General features: G+C 47.7%; 1 protein-coding gene across 5 annotated transcripts in view; it reads right to left on the bottom strand.

The window, feature by feature from the left end:
• DERA (deoxyribose-phosphate aldolase) overlaps window positions 1–20,550 on the bottom strand; it is a 357,107-nt gene that overhangs the window by 228,653 nt on the left and 107,904 nt on the right. For all 5 annotated transcript variants that reach the window (XR_015295847.1, XR_015295846.1, XR_015295849.1 and 2 more), the window contains exons 3-5: window positions 16,490–16,637; window positions 14,545–14,640; window positions 5,191–5,325 (exon numbers count right to left, since the gene is read on the bottom strand). Coding sequence is in view for 2 of the 5 variants with exons in the window: in XM_086920854.1 (XP_086776980.1) it covers window positions 5,191–5,325; window positions 14,545–14,640; window positions 16,490–16,637 (379 nt within the window). In the remaining 3 variants the exon portion in view is untranslated. The remainder of the gene's footprint in view (window positions 1–5,190; window positions 5,326–14,544; window positions 14,641–16,489; window positions 16,638–20,550) is intronic.

The following is a 20,550-nucleotide window of genomic DNA, read 5'->3' on the forward strand; positions in this document are numbered from 1 at the left end:
AAAGCAGCAAGGAACTCTTGCATCTGTTTGGGAGTTGCCGACGGACCCGGGTATGGGCCCGGTATGTCGGGTAGGCCGCAGAACTCTCTGGCTCTAGAGGAGCCGCAGGGGCAAGGCCCTTGTCTCCCTCGTCCGCCTCCGAGGGGCGACGGGGGATGTCGGAGAGCGAAAACGCTTCTTCGACTTCTTTTTAATGGCAACACTTACCGGAATCTGAAGGGGAAGACTTGGGAGTCCGAGGAGCGACGTCTCTGGTCCCGCGAGCGGTCCCGGGAGCAGCCCCTAGACCGGGAGCGGCGACGCGAGGAATGCTGGACCTCCAGTAACTTCCGGCGCCGCTCCCGTAATGCCTTGGGGGCCATGGCACGGCAGTCGCTGCAGTCCCGGGAGTCATGGTCGGCCTCAGGCAGTAGAGGCAAACGTCGTGGGGGTCCGCTACCGACATGTTTCGGCGACAGGTACCACAGGACTTAAAACCGGGCATCCTTACGTGCACCAAGAGAAAGCTGGGGAGACAAAAAGTCTCAAAAATAGAGGTAAAAGAGAGACCAAGGTACGTGCTCAATCCTGATCTGCGCTTACTAGTGCGGAAAAAGAAAGAACTGACGTGAGCACGCATGGGTGGCGCCCAAGTAGTCTCCTTGACGTCATCTCGGTGCTTACGACGCCAGCGACGGACGGGGAGCCGCAAGATGCCATCTACTGACGAGCAGGGGTACTGCTAAGCAAAACTTTCTGGATCCAGTCTGACGCCTGGGGATAGTCTAAGGTAAGGAATCTATCACTAACGTGTCTCTTTCAGATACCTGTTTTACATTGCTACTGTAGTGGGTGGCATAATGAGTGCTGCAACCTACTAGTAGCACTTCATTTACTGGCCTTAGATAGAGGTGGTACCATATTCTAGAGATATACAAGCAAATTTAATGTGCCAACCCGGTGTATACCAAATTTAACAGGTTTGAAAGGGAGGTCACAAGCACTTTACCCCTGGTTAGCAGCGGTAAAGTGTACAGAGTTCTATGGCAAACGAAAGCAGGTTCAGAGACAGAAGGTACAAGATGGTCATTTCTAATATGTGGGTGTTGGACCTGGCCCTCTCTACAGGGCCACCCCCAAACTTTTCGTCTACACCTCTCCTGTTTTTGAATTTGTTTTGCTGGCTTTGGCACTTTTTGATTATCCATTTTATTGTTTTTTCAAGAAAATAAATAATACAGAATAAAGACACAAAACAGACAGTAAAGCATGTCAGATCGCATCATGGCAGGTGAACTTTGGCACACAATGCAGGTATAACAAGGTAGAGTGTAATTACCCTCCCCCCTGTGGGCACAGTGAGGTAGACCCCCAGATTCGGAGGTGGTAGTCATTCCAGCATACCCAGCCACTTGCCTCAGCTCTTCCAATGCCTGGCAGGGCAACACCTGGCTTCGTACAATGAGAGTTCTGTGTGGCGCACCAGTGTACGCCCCGGGACCTTTTGGCCATGGTGGGTGGGATGGAGTTCATCCATGCTGCCGCTATGCCAGGTTTAGCTACCACAAGGGCAGTTCCAAAGAACTTCTTGTCTGCCCGGGAGCCATCCAACCCATCAGTGATGCTCAGTAGTACGTGCAGAGGGTTGTGAGGGATTTCCGAAACTAAAACCTTGTAAGTTCCGCCTCTAAGGCGACCAAGAAGGGGGCAATGTGTGGGCATGTCCATACCATGTGGAAGAAATCCGTGGGGTCTGTGCCGCACCTCGGACATGTCGGGAGCGGAATCAGGACTGCTTTGTGTAGGCGACTGGGGGCGAGGTATGCAGGTAGTAGAGCTGGACTAGGAGAAGTCTGGCTGAGGCATTGATAACTCTAGGCGCCATCAGGACATCCCTCTAGTCTTCAGCTTCTAATGGATCCACCCATGTCTCCCACTTAAGTTTCAACTGGCCAAGGGACGCAGGCCGTTGTTTGTTAGTGATCGGTATATGTGGAAGACCCAGCCTCTTCCAAAATTGCCCATCCTGACCTTGGCATCAAGGGGACTGTGCTCTGGTAGTGAAGTGACAGTTTTTATATGGGAGTCTAAGGCGTGGCGGATTTGTAGGTATTGATAGAACTGGGATGGATGAAGGGCATATCTGACTTGCAAGTCAGCAAGGAGAAGATATGGTCGGTGGCCCATAGGTCCCCTAGTTGCGAAATGCCAATAAGGTCCCAACTTCTAAAGCCCACAAGATACGCCACTTCTGGCAGTCATGTGCCCTGCCAGTGCGGTGTGTGCTGGGATAGTGTGTTCTGCCAGTGAGTGTGTTGTAGGGCAGCGTGCCAGGCCAAGAAGACTGCTTGGGTTACTGTGGGGAGGTCCCTGGGAATGGGGGATCCATATAGCATGGCTTGAATGGGAGGAAGGCCCAGGTTGCTAAGTTCGCTCTGTAGGCTGGGTCAGACCAACCCCCCCATTGAACCAATCATGGACTACCAGAAGATGGGTTGCTAGGTAGTACAGATAGAGGTTTGTGAGTCCCATACCCCCGTCGAATGGTGGAATCTGGCAGTGCCGGAGAGCCATACGGGGTTGAAGGCCTGTCCAGAGGAATTTTATGATTAGACTGTCGATGCTTCGGAACCAGGCCCAGGGAATATGGTGCAGTATATTTTGGAGAATATAGAGGACCCAGGGAAGGATCATCATTTTAAATAAGGTGATGCGCCTGAGTGGGTTGAGTGGTAGGGTTAGCCATTTTAGTAGGTTCTGCTTGGTTTTGGTGACGAGGGGGTCACGTTGAGGACCCAGGCCAGGTCCGGTAACAGAGCGACCTATATACCTAGGTATTTAAAGGTTTGCCAATGGATAGGAATGGCGGACTGCCAAGCAAAGCAATTCCTGGAGATGTGCAGGGGGCCCAATGTTGACTTGGCTGAGACGTAGACCAGAGATCCGCTCAAAGGAGTAGAAGATTTGTAAGCACCAGGGGCCGGATCGGGCAGATTTCGCTGGAAACACTACGACATCGTCCGCATATAGCGAGATTTTGTCCTCCGGAGAGCCACCCCACTGCCAACCTTGAACTCAGGTGTCAGAGCGAACGAGTTGGGCTAGGCGCCCCATGGCCAAGGCAAAGAGAAGGGGCTATCCTATCGGGAAAATGTCAGAGAGTACGCCATTGACTTGCACCAGTGCAGCTGGTTTGGAGTACAGAACGCGCACCATGCGGCGGAACTTGGGGCCCAGGCCCAAGACCTGCAAGACGTTCCCAAGGTAACCCCAATCCACCGAGTCAAAAGCTTTCTCAAAGTCAACTAGGAGAAGCGCTAGATGGGGGGTCAATACCTGACAGTTAGCCAGAGCCACGTGGAGACGTCACAGGCAGTGCCTGGTGCCCCGTGCCAGCATAAAGCCACACTGGTCAGGGTGGCCCAGCTTGTCAAGGTATAGTTTGAGCCGCTGATCAAGAACCGTGGCAAAGATTTTGATCTCAGTGTTCATCAAGGAGATGGGGCGGTAGTCAGCGCACTTCGAGGAGGGAGGTTGTGTTTTGGGGATAAGGACTATGGTGGCTGTGTCAGTTTCGGTAGGGAAGAAGCCTTTTTCGATGGCTTACTCATAGAGGGAGGCCAGGCGGGGGTGAAGATGTCCCTGTAGGCGGAGTAGTATTCCTGTGGGTAGCCGGTCCGGGCCTGCGTCTTGCCGGCAGCAACCACCGAGATGGCACTCTGTATGTCTTCAGTGAAGATTGGTATTTAAATAGAAAGAAGGAACACCCTGCCTCAGGATATAAAGGCCCTAGCTAAAGGGTCCAACAGATATATGTAAAGGGGTGATTCGCCTAGGGGTTGACACTACACATAACAATCACATGGTCAAATCAAAAATAGACTGTACAGTTCATGTTTAGAAATATATATATTTTTTATTTTTTAGAGATAACAAGGATATAAATATAGAATTTTCTTTGTTTAGCTAGGGCCTTTATATCCTGAGGCAGGGTGTTCCTTCTTTCTATTTAAATTGGTTTCTCCCCCCTACTACCTGCCTATATCCTAAAGCTACCCTCGGGGAACCCCCTTCTTTGTCTACTTCAGTGAAGATTGGACCCTCTAGCCCAGCAGCCTCAATTGCAGACAGTACAGGGAGGGGAAGGTCCCCTCGAGCGATCATCTCCGCCAGTGAATAAGCAGGCTTCTGGTGTGGAGTAGGCTTTAGCACTTGACCACTCCTAACTAATGCTGGAGTCCTTGTGCCTTGCCCCTTAAATATTGTAAAATTGGCCTCTACTTGATTGCCACATTTAATTTATTGTAAGTCCCTAGTACAGAGGTACTGCATGTGCCCAGGGCTCGAAACTTAAATGCTAATAATGGGCATGCAAAAGACACATGTCATGGAATGAGGAACAAATCAAACATTGACCTCTAGTCAAGACATCAGGGTTAATTCCACCGTTCTTTTGCCCACCATGCCACCCCAGCTTAGACCCAGCCATATGCAAATCAGTCTTTACCCTGCTCCTGGGAAGAGTCGAGCATGAACTGCCAAGCCAGGTCCTCCCTGGACCAGAAACAAGCATCCTGGGACCAGTGTCGGGTATCAACCCTCAGCAGCCAGTGTAGCTTGAATCCAGTGGCACAGTGAGCCCCAGACCCACGTCTGGACATACCCGGAGCCCTTTGAGCGAGAAAGCAAAAGGCATACAACTAAACGCTGAACCAACTATACAAAACATACAAAAGGGCCACACGCTTTCCTCTCTGAGGAAACACCTGAATATAACCCTTTTAGTATATGTTTTTGCATTCTTTCTATCCCCAATCATACTATTGAATTCAAACCACTGTTTATTGTGGTGTATTGATCTATTTTAAGTATTTTATATATACCCTAAATAGCAGTGAGGTACTTTACAGAGAACATTGTATTGAAGCTGGAACTCCTCAAACACAAGGAGATGTACAGGGTATAGCATTGAATGTGGGGTCCTGTTAAGAACAGACTTCAGAAATGAGGTCCTTGCTCCCTTTCCAGACCTCCAGTTTAAATATTGACAACACACATTACATTATACACAGGATGATAAAATGTCTTGCCCCATATCACTTGCATTACCAAACAAGTACCACAGCTGGGATTGGAACCCAGCTCTGTGGGCTCCAAGGGGAGCAACTAAACCACTAGAACGTATCTTCTCTCCTAGCTCTGCACACTTACCTTCCCACTGGCCAGTTAACGCCAACGATCTGTTAATCACAATATCAATCTCTGAGGCACCATCCTCCACTGCCAATCTAACCTCTTCCAACCGAGTTTTTAGCAGAGTCTGCCCCGCTGGAAACCCTGTAGCCACTGTAGAGAAAGCAAAATATGAACATCTGCATTCCGGGAAACAGCAACAGATCTGCAAGCATGAAGTGTTTGAAAACAGACAGCTTATCTATTACACCCCATTTCAGTACTACTAGATAAAAGGATCATCAAGTATAATTTGTTAGTGGTAAAAGCGCTCATTAAACAAGAGATGGTTTTTCAGATAGATTTAATTAAGGGAATCAAAATATATAAAACTAAATAATAGAAAACAATAAATAGTAAGATGTGCTCAGTGCTGGAACTCTAATACAAATATTTGTATATATATATATTAATGTAAGTGTACAGTTTTGAAAGTCAATAAAATACATAAATAAAAATCACTAGCAGTTTTTTCACAAAAAAAATTTCAATAGAAAATTGACGGTTCAAAAATTGGGTAATGCAGCTCACCAAAGCCCGATTTTTGCCCTTTGAACTTTTTCAAACTTCAGTCTCCGAAAATGTTTTTCTGTTCCTAAAAAGACGTGTTCTTCTTTTCCTTAAGATTTAGAGTCATACCTTGTCCCTCAAAAAGAAATGTTTTGGATCTGTGCTCACAACTTATGTCCATGAAACTTTTGTTTTTGCGCAGAACTAAGGAATAGTTTTGCTGCACATTTTTTGTTCGCACACGTACCACTAGGTTGATAATTACATTGCCTTCTTGTTTGGAACAATGTGATTAGTCCACCACATTTTTTCTGAGATAGCACCACACATTTGCATTGCCCAATATATATGTTTTGCAGCACTTCACGGATTGTGATTTGGCATACTCCAATGAACTTAACAGTTTTAACAGCCTTTCACAACTCCTTTCCATTTACTTTCTATGCTTTTTTTGTTTTTCTTGAGGGTCCTATTCAATTTCTTCTGTCCTTCAGATGGTGTTCTGACATGGTTTTTGGCTCTATTTCGGAGTGATGAAGACTTTAAGCTTGCTCACACCTATAATCTGTATTCTTACCTTGTGTTGGCCCTTTTAAGCCCTTTCTTCCAGACCTAGAAGAGGATAGCTGCTTTATATGATGATAGATCCCTTATTCTTGACTCTAATCCATCTATTGCCTATTGGCTTTGACATAATTATGTGTCCTTTCATTATCCTGCCTATAGTAGAGGGTGGATCCTGTGGTCCTGACTTTATATTACACATTGGTATGGTTTGTGTAGGTACTCTGACAGAGCTAAGGGTTATTCCATCCTTCTCAGGCCTACAAGGCCCAGAACTAGAGAGACTCCATTTTGCTTTCTATCCCTGCAGAGCTGAGATGCTTGAAGGGTAAAGGTAATGTTTATAGTTAAAGCTGTTGTTCACTTGGAGAGAACCGGTCTGGGCCAGCCCTTATCGGTAGGCTGTATTATTCTCTGTGTGGAAGACACCACAACAGGCCGGCCGGCTGGGTGTGTGTCCTTGGCGCGAAGTGGTGCAGAGATCTGATGGGCGGCGGGCTGATGGCTGGAACTTTCCATGAGGAAACAGCATTCCATATTAGTGAAGTGCAGAGGCGGAGTTAGTTAGTTGAGCTGGAGTTGCAGAAAGAGTTTGAGCTGGAAGCAGTTGAGTTGGATTGAAGCAGAGGAGAGGAGTGGAGTTGCAGAAGGAGTGGAGAATCAGAAAGAGTTTATGTTGAATTGGAGCAGAGGAGAGGAGTGGAGTTGCAGGAGGAGAAGAGACAGAAGATGCTTGGAACAGAGAGAAGACAGACAGACAGTCAGTGAGCTGGAACTGAAGGAAGCAGTCAGAAGCAGTTACTTATCAGGAGGAGTTGTGAATAGCTGGAGTCTGAAGTAATGCCTTTTAGAAGAGACTGAAGTTATATCGTGGATTAATCTGTGGGAGCAGCTGGAGTGAATTGGACATTGGCATGGAGACAATCAGATAGAGTGAAGAAGCTAGTGGAGCGAACGGATATCAGAGCGGCAGAAACCATTAGACTGAAGTTGGAAGGTGGAGAGAGTTTGTGGGGGAGAGGAGTCCAGTGCAGAGTGATCAGCGCAGATGTGTGTCCAAGAGTGCAGGAGAGGATCTAAGACGAGCTAAGGCACAGACGAGAGAGGAGCCCAGATGACAGCTAGAGCAAGACCCCACACCGCTCAGGTGATATCCTTCTGTATTTCCAAACATTAACCTTGTCCTTATATTGTATGTCTAATCCTTTTCTTTCAGCGGTGTGTTATAGTTCCTGTTAGTTACAGAGACCCCGCAGATAACATTGTCCCTGTTATATGTCTAATCCCTTTTCTTTCAGCGGTATGTTACAGTTCCTGTTAGTTACAGAGACCCCGCAGATCTGTGTATGTGTCTATTCCCATTCTATTGTTATTGTAATAAAGATACCCCAGTTCTTAGTGAACCAGTGTGCATGTGTTGTTCTTATGATAGAGAGCATTTAAATCAGGGAATAACTCTTGCATACAGTGTGTGTCTCTTGTTCTTAAAGCACAGGTAACCTTTCCTTCTAGTCAGGTGTTACAGCCAGAACAGATGCTGCCCCTGATCAGGTAAGTAGCCACTGAATAATTAGGGAGAGAGAGGAGCCCTTGGGCTGAAAGAACATTGATACACTAAGTGATTCGGCCATCCCATAATATTATTGTAGTAGCGAACCTTTAGTGAATAGTGAGAGAAACTTCCCAACATAGAGAGAGAGAGAGAGCTGAAGGTATTCATAGGAAAGTGATCGTCGTTGGTAAGCGGCGTTAAAGAGAGCATCAGGTGGAAGCCTGATGTGTAGGTCCGCCGGATTGTGGACCGGGCTGTGAGTTAGAGAACACTGGGGAGGACACCAGTGCTTAGGTCCGCCGGCTTGTGGATCGGGCTGTGAGGAAGAGAGCACCAGGGCTGCAGACCGGTGTGTAGGCACGCAGGATTGCAGAGGTGCCGAGTGAGCACTAACTGTGATCAGTGTGTAATGGTAAATAATCAGAACTGCCCCAGGGTAGATTAGTCTGGACCCATGTGGTCGCGAGACTATGAGGTATGAGTGTGGTGTAGGGCATGGACGTCCGTAGTAATCAGTGAGTATTCCTAGTAATCCCTATAGATTTAGTGGTGTTTTTGATGATATGAGCTTGTATATTGCGAGTTCCCCATCCTCAGGTAGGTACCCAGGTGCCTGGAAAGATGGGTCCTGAGGAGGGAGGTGGTTACGTTTTGGCCAGGTTGGTGGTGCTCTGATGAGCTGGTTCTATCTGGTCTGAGAATCTGGTCATAACAGATGGTCTCGTGGTTTTGATCCAATTTTGATTTACAATTTAGATAAAAATAGCACATGTACTCCAGGAATTTGGTGTCTTTGTGATCTGAGTGAGTGGTTGTTTTCAATAATGCAAGGTCTACTCTTGGAAACACTCACGGAAATAGTTTACAATCTTGTTGTGTAACAAATATATAGGTGGCCCTGCAAGGAAATTGTATTCAACTGTTTGATAATGTTTGTGACAAAACATCATTGAAGAAATTGCTAGGAATTTTGATTTATATGAAATATTGTTTTTCAAAGACTGTACACTTACATTAATATATAAACATGTTATTAGAATCCCAGCATCGAGTACACCGCTTAACATTAAATATGTTCTATTACTTATTTTATTTTTTATTTTGATCGGCTGGATTGTATCGGTTTGACCAATAACTAATTATGTAAGAAAGGTTTTCTAAAACAAATCCTTCATGTGTTTTTTTTATTTGCATTAAGTACCCATCTCCTGCGGAAAGGGAGCTTTGACCTATTGTGTGTTACAGTAAATCACTAGGAGCACATTATTATGGGCAACATGTTCAGTTGAGTACCAGTATTCCTCACTAAAAGATCTTAGAATTTAATTTGCCTCCTGGGAAAAATGTTTTTATCATGTTGTGCACAGCATTTCGCTGCTTATTCACACAAGTGCAAAGGCACCACTTCTCCATAGGGCTTGTTCTTGTCACCAATTGCCATTTTCCTGCCATGGCTAAGAGTGGAATTTGCCCGCAATTACAGATGTGGCTGGGTCATAGTCAAAGAATAGAGAGGTAGAGACAAATATCAGTGTAGCAGTGCAAGCACAGACACACTGATGTCACTCTTCTGTTTGGTGGGCCTGCAGGACAGATGGGTGAAAACCATATGTGGCATGGGCCCGGGTGAATTCATGGTATTCATGGAAGCGTGGAAACTCCAGGGGTTCACCAGGGCCAAGTGGTCCTAAGGAACTATTTTAATCCTTAGTATTACTGCAATTCCTATAACAGGGAAAATCTTGTGTATTCCCTCACTGGTCATGCATGCATGTATGTTAGGCGGATCACCCCGCTGGAGGGAGTGGCAGATGGAAATCTACCAACTAGCAAAGCCTCATGTGTCCTCCGGAATCCCTGGGTTCATGCATTCACGTTAGTGTGGAGTCCCCTGCAGGTTCATCAAAGCCAGGGAGCTAAGCAACCATTTTAATCCTTAAAAGTTCCCCACACCAGGCCAAGCAGGAAGTACCCAAAGCTACCTTAACCCCTGGGAAATGGGAACATGGATCTATTGCCAGAATAGGCACCATCACGCCCCAGATGCCTCCCTTCCTCCCCACAATGTCATGTGAAAACTGGGTGACAAGAACCACGACCTAATCCTTAAATGCCAGGGGTTAGGCACTGGTGGGGGCATGGGTGCCATCTAATTGTTGGTATCCCTGTCTATGTCTCTGACTTGTTACTGGTAGCCAGGACGTGGGAGGTGTTGTAACTTGTTAATGGTTTCTCCCTCCCTCACGTTCCCCCCTCCATTCACCCCTACTATGGTTCACCCCGAGCTGTCAGCCTGGAGGCAGCTTTGGAATGTTGGTGAGACGTTCTGCCGCCCAGCTGGGAGCACCTGATGTTTGACACTGAATAAAGCCAACATCTTCAATTATCGTGTAGTGTGTCATTACTACAGGAGGGTAGACCATTATTTGTGCTTTCCTCTGAAAAGGTTTGAATAGGGATTCTAATCTCATAACTCAAATTGTTGTGTGCCCATAAGTGGGCTTAATGATATGCTAAATGGCTACTCCATTTAGAGAACATGCATTAACTGACATAGTCACTAGACCTTTCTACTTTTGGTTGCTACTGTTAGTAACAAACTCACTGTAGCCACTGGAATATATCAATATGGCATTTATAATTTCCGCCTACTCTTGTACTTCTATTTATTATCAGACTCTGAAATCTTGCACCCATAATGTAAATATATTTACTTAAAGGCAAGATATTCAACATTTGAAACATTATTATCCAACAGTGCATGTTTCTGTTCATCCCCAAGCTAGAACTAAAGATGAAATGCAAAGCAAGAGGAAATAGCCTTCCATTTTTTTTATGTGAGTGGTAAGCTAGGATCTATCTCGTCTTATACTAGCCCACAACACCTCCATTAATCCACAGCTGCATTTTTGCACCGTTCATGAGATCACCGTTTGATGCACTCTCATTTCAGTAGCCTCTAGAGATTCTGAAAGGGCATTCAATTTACTAGCCTGTGAATGTCTGCTTTTTAGGAGACAAAAATGAACACTCAGAAACAGTTGCTATACTGTACAGCGGGCCATTGTTAAAATGGGGCAAACAGTTTCAAAAGCATGCTAGGTGCAGAAGGGCACTCTTCAGGGATGTCCATAGCCCTCATCTTGTCTGCTCTGGCCAAGGAGTAGGAGTCTGCATATTAAAAAAAAAGCTGAGAAATTAGACTAGTAACCAGTAGAATGAAGACTGCTTTACTACATGTGGTTTATTGAAAGACCTCTGAATTTAAAAAGGACAAAACGAATGATACAAACAAAACTATAATTTTCAGAGTAAGGGGGCCAACTTCTATCATCAGGGGCAGGGTCGGATTGGGATCACAATTAGGACTCCTGAAAAAAGTGGCCCACATTCCCGGATCGGGCCTTTTTATTAAACACCAAATAATTAGTCTCATTAGGCATATGTTTATAGAAATGATTGGTAATGTAATCATGTTATAACTTATAGAGCCAGTAGTGTGGGTAAAAACTAGGAGCACTGAGTTTTGGCCAGGTGGGGCAAGGTGAAATATAATGGTCCAAGGGCCACAACACCTGCTCTGATGGGTATTTTAATATCCAAGCCTCTACAAAAATGATACAAATCAGCATAATCCTGTATTTTTTCACCTAATCTGTATGTATTTTAAACAGTAAACGTAAGGCAAATATTTCTAAAGCTGCCTTAATGACTCGTGACTGAACGTCAAATTAACAAAGGCAGAAAAGCCATGTTAAAAAAGAATAAGGTTTTTATTCTACATAAAGATTCGTCTTTAACCCCTTCGCTGCGGCGGCTATTCTGCTGCAGCGCTAAAGGGGCGGGGCGGCCGCGTGGCGGCCGCATGCTGGTGACAGAACCGCTCCGTCACCAGCCGCGGTTGAGCTATGCTGGTGACGGAGCGGTTCCGTCATGACCCGCCCCGCTCATTAGAACGCCCGCACAGGCGCGAAATCAGCACCGCGCAGGCGCGGCGGCTGGGCCATGACGGAGCCGCTCCGTCATCAGCACAGCCCAACTGTAGCTGATGACGGAGCGGTTCCGTCATCAGCAGGGGAGGGGTTAAATATCATGCTCTGGTGTTTGCAACATTTGAAAACGTGAGCAATGGCTGGTCATTTAAAAAACCTTTTTTTTGTAGTTATATATAGTGTGAACTGGTCAGAAGGACATTAGATCTAGTTCAATGAGCACCAGCTGCGCTAAAGGAGATCAAATTCGTTTTTATTTTTCAACCTCAGGACAAGAAGTGATTTGCCCAGAATCACAGGATGTTGAGCTATCGCCGGGATTCCAACATAGTTCCAAAGTTGGCAGCTCTGGTCAAGGTAGCCTCACAGCTAGGCCTATGCAAGCAGGGAAAGACAGTGGTTTTGAACAGGGTTGAACCCAAGGGGGTGAGCTGAAAATGACCCTACAGCCAGAGGAACAACTTCCCTCCTGGGAGCCTGCTGGCCACTTCCCACTCACCTCCTCCCCAGCTCACTACAGCCTCGAGGCTATGGCCTGGCAGAGCGGAAAGGAAGCAAAGAACAAAACTTCTAGGCTGGCCTCGGAGGTGGAGTGCAATGGGGGCTGAGGTGAAGATGGACCATGATCCATTATCACCTGACACTGAACCCCCTGCAAGGCTGCTTTACTCTTCCCGCCAGCCTCTGTTTTATAGCCCAGCAGGGGAGAAGGAGCACTGCTTTTGGGTGTGTGTGTGCGCCTCCCAGGGGCTAAGCTGAAGTCTGCGACGGCAGGCCTAGTGTTGCTAGTCCTAGCCCTGCTAGTCAGCCTGCCTTACAATACAGCGGTCTGCCTAGGGGGCTGCCAAAGATTGCAAGGCTCTGTGGGCCAGGTGACACAGGGATTAAAAAAATGGCCCACGGGTGACACTTAGGCGGCGGTCCATCGGCCAATGCCCGACTGCCCGCCTCCCCAACCCGACCCTGATCAGGGAGGCATATGGTGTGCTCATACATGCCAATAGACCCAATTCAGGCGAGAGACTGCTGATTTTTCAGGCAAAAATGGCTTTATTTTAGCTGTCTACCGTCTGAAATCTCATTTTGTACAATAGAAGTCAACGGGAAATTTTCATTCTCCAGATTTTTTATTTTAAATCTCCCACGTCCCTCTCTTAAAATGTTGGCATGTATGGGTGTGCTTATGGACAAATCAAAACCTGCTGTGGCCACTGGAAGCAGGTACTTCTAGCTTACTTCAGCCAAACATTTGTAAACATAGGGCTTGGACAGCCTTCTGACAAGATGTTAAGTTCTCTAAAACCAGTAATTGTCAGGGACAGTAAGGAAGATTGTGTGATACAAGTGCCTACAACCTCATGTGAACAGGTAAGGTAGAGAGTAAAAAAAATCAAATCACGTGCATTATGCCACTGTCAATTGTGTAATCTTTTTAGATATGCATGCAGTTTAATTTACTTAAGAATCCACTTTATTCTTAGCAATTACATTTATCTGGTGAAAGCCACTTCAAATTTGTTACTCTTTTTTTAAAGCAACGGTGTGACTAGTATAACACTACCTTGCAATATTATAATGTTGAGTTGAGTGCAAAAATACGAATTAAGGCTGAACTGTGTCTACCACAACTAATTTAAATGACAGATAAGGACGACGTACGCTATGCAAAATATTTATGATTTTTGTTTGTATACAGAATGACTTTGTATTCAACACAAAAACACTACCTTGCAAAGTCGTTTGACCCATGGCAGCGCCAGCTTATTATGGCAGCTGTGGGTGAGCTTCCGATATCTGATAAACTAATGGTCACAACATTGTTTATTCTGTTTCCAGAGTTGGACAACCTGCAGATACTAAAACAGAAAGCAATGTTTCCCATCCTGGATGCTTAACCATACATACAGGGCAGGCTCTGGAGCGGTGCGACCGGTGTGTCTGCACTGGGTGCTGACCCGAAGGAGTGGGGGCTGATATATCAGGGAGGCGCTGTGTTTAGCAATAACTTACAATTTAAAAGCACCTGCTGCAAGGTTCCTTGTGCGTCCAGCTTTCAGGCAACAATAAAAATGTCAAGATAACTCTTGCGGTTAATGTTCCAGCGAGAGAGAGATCGGAGTGTTGTGTAGTGGCAGTTTTGACTCTCCATAAAGGAGCACAGAGGGTTAATATGCCTGCTGCAAGGAATGTGCAGATCACAGATCCTTATTTTACGTGGATAGCTGAGTGGATTACTGCTTTTGCCACAGAGATCCTTTTGTTCCCGCAGTTCATAAGATACACCCCTAATACAGATCAGTGTCTGGTATGAACTGTCATCAAAGAGCTGCTTGTAAACTGCATAAAATAGGTGTGGAAGTTGTGTTTTGTTTCCCACTCTTTCATTATCTATTCCTAATGGTACTAAAAAGGGTTCGTTTGGGTAGAAATACATTCCTATTATTAAAGCCAGCCTTTACCAGTGCTTTACAATTAATGAAATGAATGTGAGAGTGGGGCTATGGAGAGAGGAGTGGTACTTTTGGCGGGTGGTAATCCGTTGAGGAGGTAATGGGGGAAGAAGGGGGGCGGGGGGTGCACCAAAAAGTTCTGTTGCACCAGGTGCACTGAGCCCTGAAGCTGGCTCTTAGGATCTCTGCAAGTTACTCCATTTTTAAAATCAAGCAAAGGAAATACGAGCTTTAGATATGGAAGTGAGAAATTAAATAAATGTACCTGATGCTACTGGAATGTTACAGTTGGCTGCCTTCAGGGCTTTGACCGCATCGCATACTCTAGCTGGATAGACGCAGATGGCACCAGTAGTAATACCTGTATAGAAATTGAAAAAAAGATTAGTTCTGATTTTTTTTACAACAAAATTAAATTGTATTTAAACCTCATTCATTCGTAATCCCATCTATATTTATTAGTAGAGGTGCCCATCACCTCTGGACACCCGAAGAAGACATAGAAGAAACAGAACAGTATTTATATTCTCTTCTCTGCCAGGGGCGGGCACACTTCATGAACCCCCTGTTTCTTGGCAGTCCTCTGTAGAGTCGTAAGTCCCTTAAAATGAGTCCCACCATTCCAAGCCTGATGTTACACTGAAGAGTTGCTTCCCTGGGATTTAGAGGGTTGTTGAGCATTGTGACTGCGGCAGAAACGGGTTGGCATTCATTTGTCCACCTCCACTGTCTGGTTCCATTAGGGCCTTCGGACAGCATTGGGGGATTTTTTTTGCGTGTTTATCTCTAGACTCCCCCATCTTATCCGTTGGTCTAATTCATTACACAATTGGATTTATATTTTATTTTTTGGGCAATTCAGGGTACATATTCCTTTAGATCTACTTCAGCAGGCTTCCTTTCAATTACAGAACTACAACACATTTACTTTAGCAGCTGTCATTGTGAATATAAGGTTGAGTTGGTCCTGCAGCTGGTGTATGCTCTGTTAGTATGGACCAGGATGAGGAATGGATGAGAGGTTACGATTACCAATAATCTCATCAATCTGATCCTCCTTCCTCATCTAAGTTCCTACCGCAGGCCCACACCTAGGAGGGCTAGCTTTGATGCAGACTTCAACAAATGACAGACAAGGAGCCTGGAGTAGGGTATCCTACAAGCCGTATATAGGGCTTCCTTTTGGGGGGTAGGGGCGTTACCTTTTGTTCAACTTTGTCAATGGGGAGCATGTAATGCGGGTGGAGACTCGTCCACTGCCAAGCATTGGGACAAGGGAAAGGAATCAGAGTAAAGAAATCAGCAGGAGCAATCAAAACATGTGTTCCAAACCCATTTGCCTTCTCCCTCGTCAATTACTAAGCTATCAGACTTCAACACCAGGATTCCTTGGAAAGGAAACTGCATCACCATTTGACAATCAAATTAAGATAGACGATTAACAGGTAAAAACTTAGCAGTAAATAAAAGATTCGATAAATCAATATGGTAACGAGCGAACAACCGAATGGGGGAATAAAAAGTATGTTACTGACACATGCTGGACACAGGATGCAAACAAGCGCAGCTTGGATCGCAGGACACGTGCAAGGATTTATGAGGTGATTTATAAACTAATTTTACGGTTTGGTTTGACTTTAGTGATGTACACATTAATGGAATTAAATAGAAAATGATACACAAGGAATGACATCAAATACAATAAAAGAAAAAAGAAAAAAGAAAAGATACAATCACATTGATTACAATAACATTACAATGGTGAAAGCCGTATGTCCACGTGCACCGCTGGTTCCACAATGGGTGCAGCACCTAGAAGCTGAGGTAGTTGGCCTTCGAGTCTTGTCTTTAAAAACACATGCACAAATAACAGATATTAGATCAACTGTGGGCAGAATTTTCTCAGCTCCACCTTACTATCTCTGCGCTGTTGATAAATCGCTCTGGATTTGGCAGACTTGGTATTAAAATACGTATTTTACATACAAACGGGCAGTGGTGGAGAGAGCAAAGTGCAAACAGAGGAAGGTTGGCAACGTATGACGAAACAGACTCAGAGTCCCTTCAGCTGTTTCATGCCAGATCTTGTGATCTCGTCTAAAATGCTCTCTAGTACACCAGTTTTTAAAATGTTATTTTTATTTTTTAAAGACAGCTCTCAGGCACTTACAAGTGCACGGCACATTCAACTCGCAGCAGACAACCTGTACCTTTGTCTTGCATTGCCAGTGCTTTCAAGAGGTCCTCTCTGATTGGATGTTTGGCTTTGAAACACAGCCTGTGAACGTTGGAGAAGGTGTCATCTCCTGACAGTGTGGTGAGATCTATGCAAGTGACCGCTTTCAGTAGCCAGGCGGCCTAAAACAAAATGGAAACAGACACATAAAAACTAAATGACATATACATAAAACGTCATACAACAATCTGCTTGGAACAGAGCACTACTGGCACGCACAGTGAGGAAACACGCTGCCAAGCTTGCGGCTATGCAATGCTAAACTGGCAGAGCAGTTTGTCCTTCTCTACTGGAAATTGGTAACGTATCGCTTTGCACTGTGGTGTTGAAGGGATGCAGCATACATAGCAGAGGGTAATTTTATTTTATATCACTGTAATGTTGTGCAAAGTGGGCGCGACCACCCTGGCCCACGAGCAGCGCTAATGTGTTTTGTCCATTCCCCCCTTTAAGCGTAGGTTTAATGGCTCCGCCCGACGTAGGGACGGAGAGCACGTTGATTTGTTAATAAATAGCCCATGACCCTGGGCGTAGCAGGCAGTTGACTGACCACTAAGCATACTCACGTGTGGTCTCCTTTAATGTACTTGCGAGGCCTATCTACAACACGACACTGGCGACGAGGTGGTCTCACCACCCCACCGCGTGCCGCTCTCTGCCCTTCCACTCAGGGCGAGCCCCTGCTGTGCCCGCAATCATTCTGTCTTACAGCAGCCCCAGCGGAGCTCTCACAGCCACCCTGCACGCAACTCCGTGCCTCGCCGTGTGGAGGCCCAACCACGAGGACCCGGCACCCGGCCGCCCTGCCTTGCTACAGCATCCTGCGGGCAGTGCCGCGGTCATCCTACCTGTCAGCAAGCAGCCCCGCCGCCTTCATCTCGGCAAGACCGGCCTCGCGGCCCCCAGGTGCGTGCTCCCTGCCTGTGCGCCTTTGAGTGCCCTGCCGCGCTGCCTCTGGGACGAACCCCCACCTCCGCTGCCCAGCCGTGCTCCGGCACTTTCCTGCTTCCGGCCTGACATCTCGTGGCCTGCCGGGCCCGCCGCGCGCTTCCCGCGCCATCCCTCACGCTTCTCGCGTGCACCGTTGCGGCCCGCCTTCCATTTCACACGCATCTCGCGTGAGGATAGCCTGCCGTTTCCCACGCATTTCGCGTGCAACGCTGCCATAACCTGCCGTTTTCACCTGGAATTGCCTGCAGCTGCCACCAACGTGTCTCTGGGCCCATAGCCCCCTGGTGTCTGGGTATCTCCTAGCCGTCAGCCCCTCCCGCCTTCCCCGTGCCGCCACTTGAACCCTTCACGGTCACGGGCACACCTCCCTCCCAAGCTGCCCGGTGGAAGAAGTGGGTGGAACGCCTGGAGAACTACTTTGTGGCAGCGGACATCGCAGTTGAACGGCGGCGCGCAATACTTCTGCACCTAGGAGGAGAAGCTATCCACGACATCTCAAAAGACGTAGTGGAAGGCGGCCCACCCCGGAACTACACCACGCTACGCGACGCCATAACAGAGTACTTTGAACCTTTCGCCAGCGCGGATTATGAACGATTCTTGCTCCGCCAAGCCCGCCAGCTCCCAGAGGAGTCCGTTGATGTCTTCTATGCGAGACTCAAAATGTTAGCCAACACGTGCACCCTGCCGGATGTGGATGACGAGATCCGCGCCCAATTGATACAAGGCTGCGCCTCCTCGAAACTACGCGAAAGAGTCCTAGAGACAGACAACATGCCCATGCGCGACATCCTAGCGCTCGGACGGTCTAAAGAACTATCGAAAGCTCGAGCAGCTCACATGGAGCCAAAACCAACGGTCGCAGTCAAAGTTGAACCAGTGTGCGCCATCAAAACAAATGCCACAGACACACGCACGAAACCACCCCGAAGACCTCGGCAAAGCTCCGCTCAGTCATCTCACGACCGCCCCTGCATGTGGTGCGGAGGGACAACCCCCCCACAGTGGAGCGTGCCCAGCGCAAGGAAAAATCTGCAGCGCCTGTGGAAAAGCCAATCATTTCGCGAGCGTGTGTTTATCCTCACAGAGGACGAAGCCCAATGGCCCACCCCGAAGAGTGAGACAAATAGAGCCAATGCCAGGTACCGCCACCAACAGTGACATGGACGACGACGAAGCGGACGCAGCGTCAGTCCACGTGGTACGAATGCTCAACACACTAGCGGCAACACCGTCAGCAGAACCTATGTGCACGGTGAATGTACAGGATCAAGCATTAGCAGCCCTCATCGACACCGGGGCAACGATCAACCTGATGGCAGCCAGCGTGTACCGGACATTAAACGAACCGCCGGTACTCCATCCCACGAGAGTACAAGTGTATGCCTACGGCACCAGTCGACCCCTTCGCCTCTGCGGAGTATTCCGGACAACAATCTCACACGACTCCCATCACGTACACACCAAAATCTACGTGTCGCAAGAAGGGTCCTGATTCCTGCTCGGCTGCCGGACCGCTCAAGACCTCAAGCTGATCCACTTCGCCCTCACGGTCCAAGCCCACAGCCTCGACCATCTCGTATTACAACATACGTCACTGTTCGATGGGATCGGCTGCTTGAGAGGACCCGCCGTCCGCCTCCACATAGATCGCTCGGTCGCTCCAGTGGCCCTCAGACACCGGCGCATAGCGTTCCACCTACGGCCCAAAGTGGAAGCAGAACTACGTGTGCTAGAGAGAGCCGGAATCATAGAGAGAGTCAGCGGACCGACTCCATGGGTGTCACCCATCGTAGTGGCCAAGAAACCGAAACAACCTGACGCGGTGCGGATCTGCGTGGACATGCGCATCCCTAACCTCGCGATCAAGAGAGAACGCCATCTGACACCAACCATAGACGACATCATCAGTGAGCTGTCAGGTTCGAAGTGGTTCTCGAAGATGGTCCGGATACCACCAGATCCCTCTACACCCAGACTCCCGCCCGATAACTACTTTCTCTACCCATGCAGGCCTGTGGAGATACACTAGACTCAACTTCGGGATATCCAGCGCGGCCGAAGTATTCCAGAACATCATTCAAAATGTCCTGCAAGGCCTAGACGGCGTACTGAACGTGAGCGATGATATCTTAGTCCACGCGGCGACGCTCGACGAACACATCCGACGCCTCCAGGCCGTCTTCACCAGGCTACAGGAGAGAGGTCTGACCCTTCACAGGCAGAAGTGCGAGTTCCTCCGGAAGGACATCAGCTTTTTCGGGTACCGGTTCTCCGACCAAGGCGTTGGGCCAGACCCGGACAAACTAAAAGACATCCATGATGCCCCCGCTCCAACATCAGTGACAGCCGTCCGCAGTTTCCTAGGGATGGTAACGTATTGCGGGCGCTTCATTAAAGCCCTGTCGGATCTCACCGGCCCCCTTCGTGACCTCACTAAGGCCACAGCCACCTGGGAGTGGGGACAAGAACAGCAAGAGGCCTTCCAGAAGACCAAAGCGGCACTCTCAGCAGACACGACCCTAGCCTACTTCAACCCTCGATACGAGTCCCAACTCGTAGTGGATGCGAGTCCAACCGGCCTCGGCGCGGCCTGACCCAGCAGCAACCCTGCGGAGAGTGGGCACCCGTCGCGTACGCAAGCAGGACCCTCACAGTAACAGAACAAAGATATTCGCAAATCGAAAGAGAGGCCATCGCTATTCTATGGGGGTGCCGCCACTTCCATATCTACGTGTACGGACACCCATTTGTGGTAATCACAGACCACAAACCACTCCTCCCACTGTTCCAAGGGTCCTCCTCACGTCCTCCTCCATGCATCGAGAAATGGGTACTCCAGCTCCAAGAATACCAATTCGCAGTGGAGTATCGACCAGGCTCCAGAAACCCCGCCGACTATCTGTCGCGGCATGCCCGTCCAGCCACTGAGACAGAAGCTGCAGAGGCCGACGCCACCGAAGAATATGTGAGAATGATAGTGGAGCGTTCAAGGCCATTACCCATCTCCCTTGAAGACGTTACCCGAGCCACCAAGGACGACGACTGCCTACAAATCGCCATCCAGGCCATCCAATCAGGGAA

Source organism: Lissotriton vulgaris, chromosome 1_1 (assembly GCF_964263255.1).
Source record: "Lissotriton vulgaris chromosome 1_1, aLisVul1.2, whole genome shotgun sequence".
Classification (NCBI taxonomy): Eukaryota; Metazoa; Chordata; class Amphibia; order Caudata; family Salamandridae; genus Lissotriton; species Lissotriton vulgaris.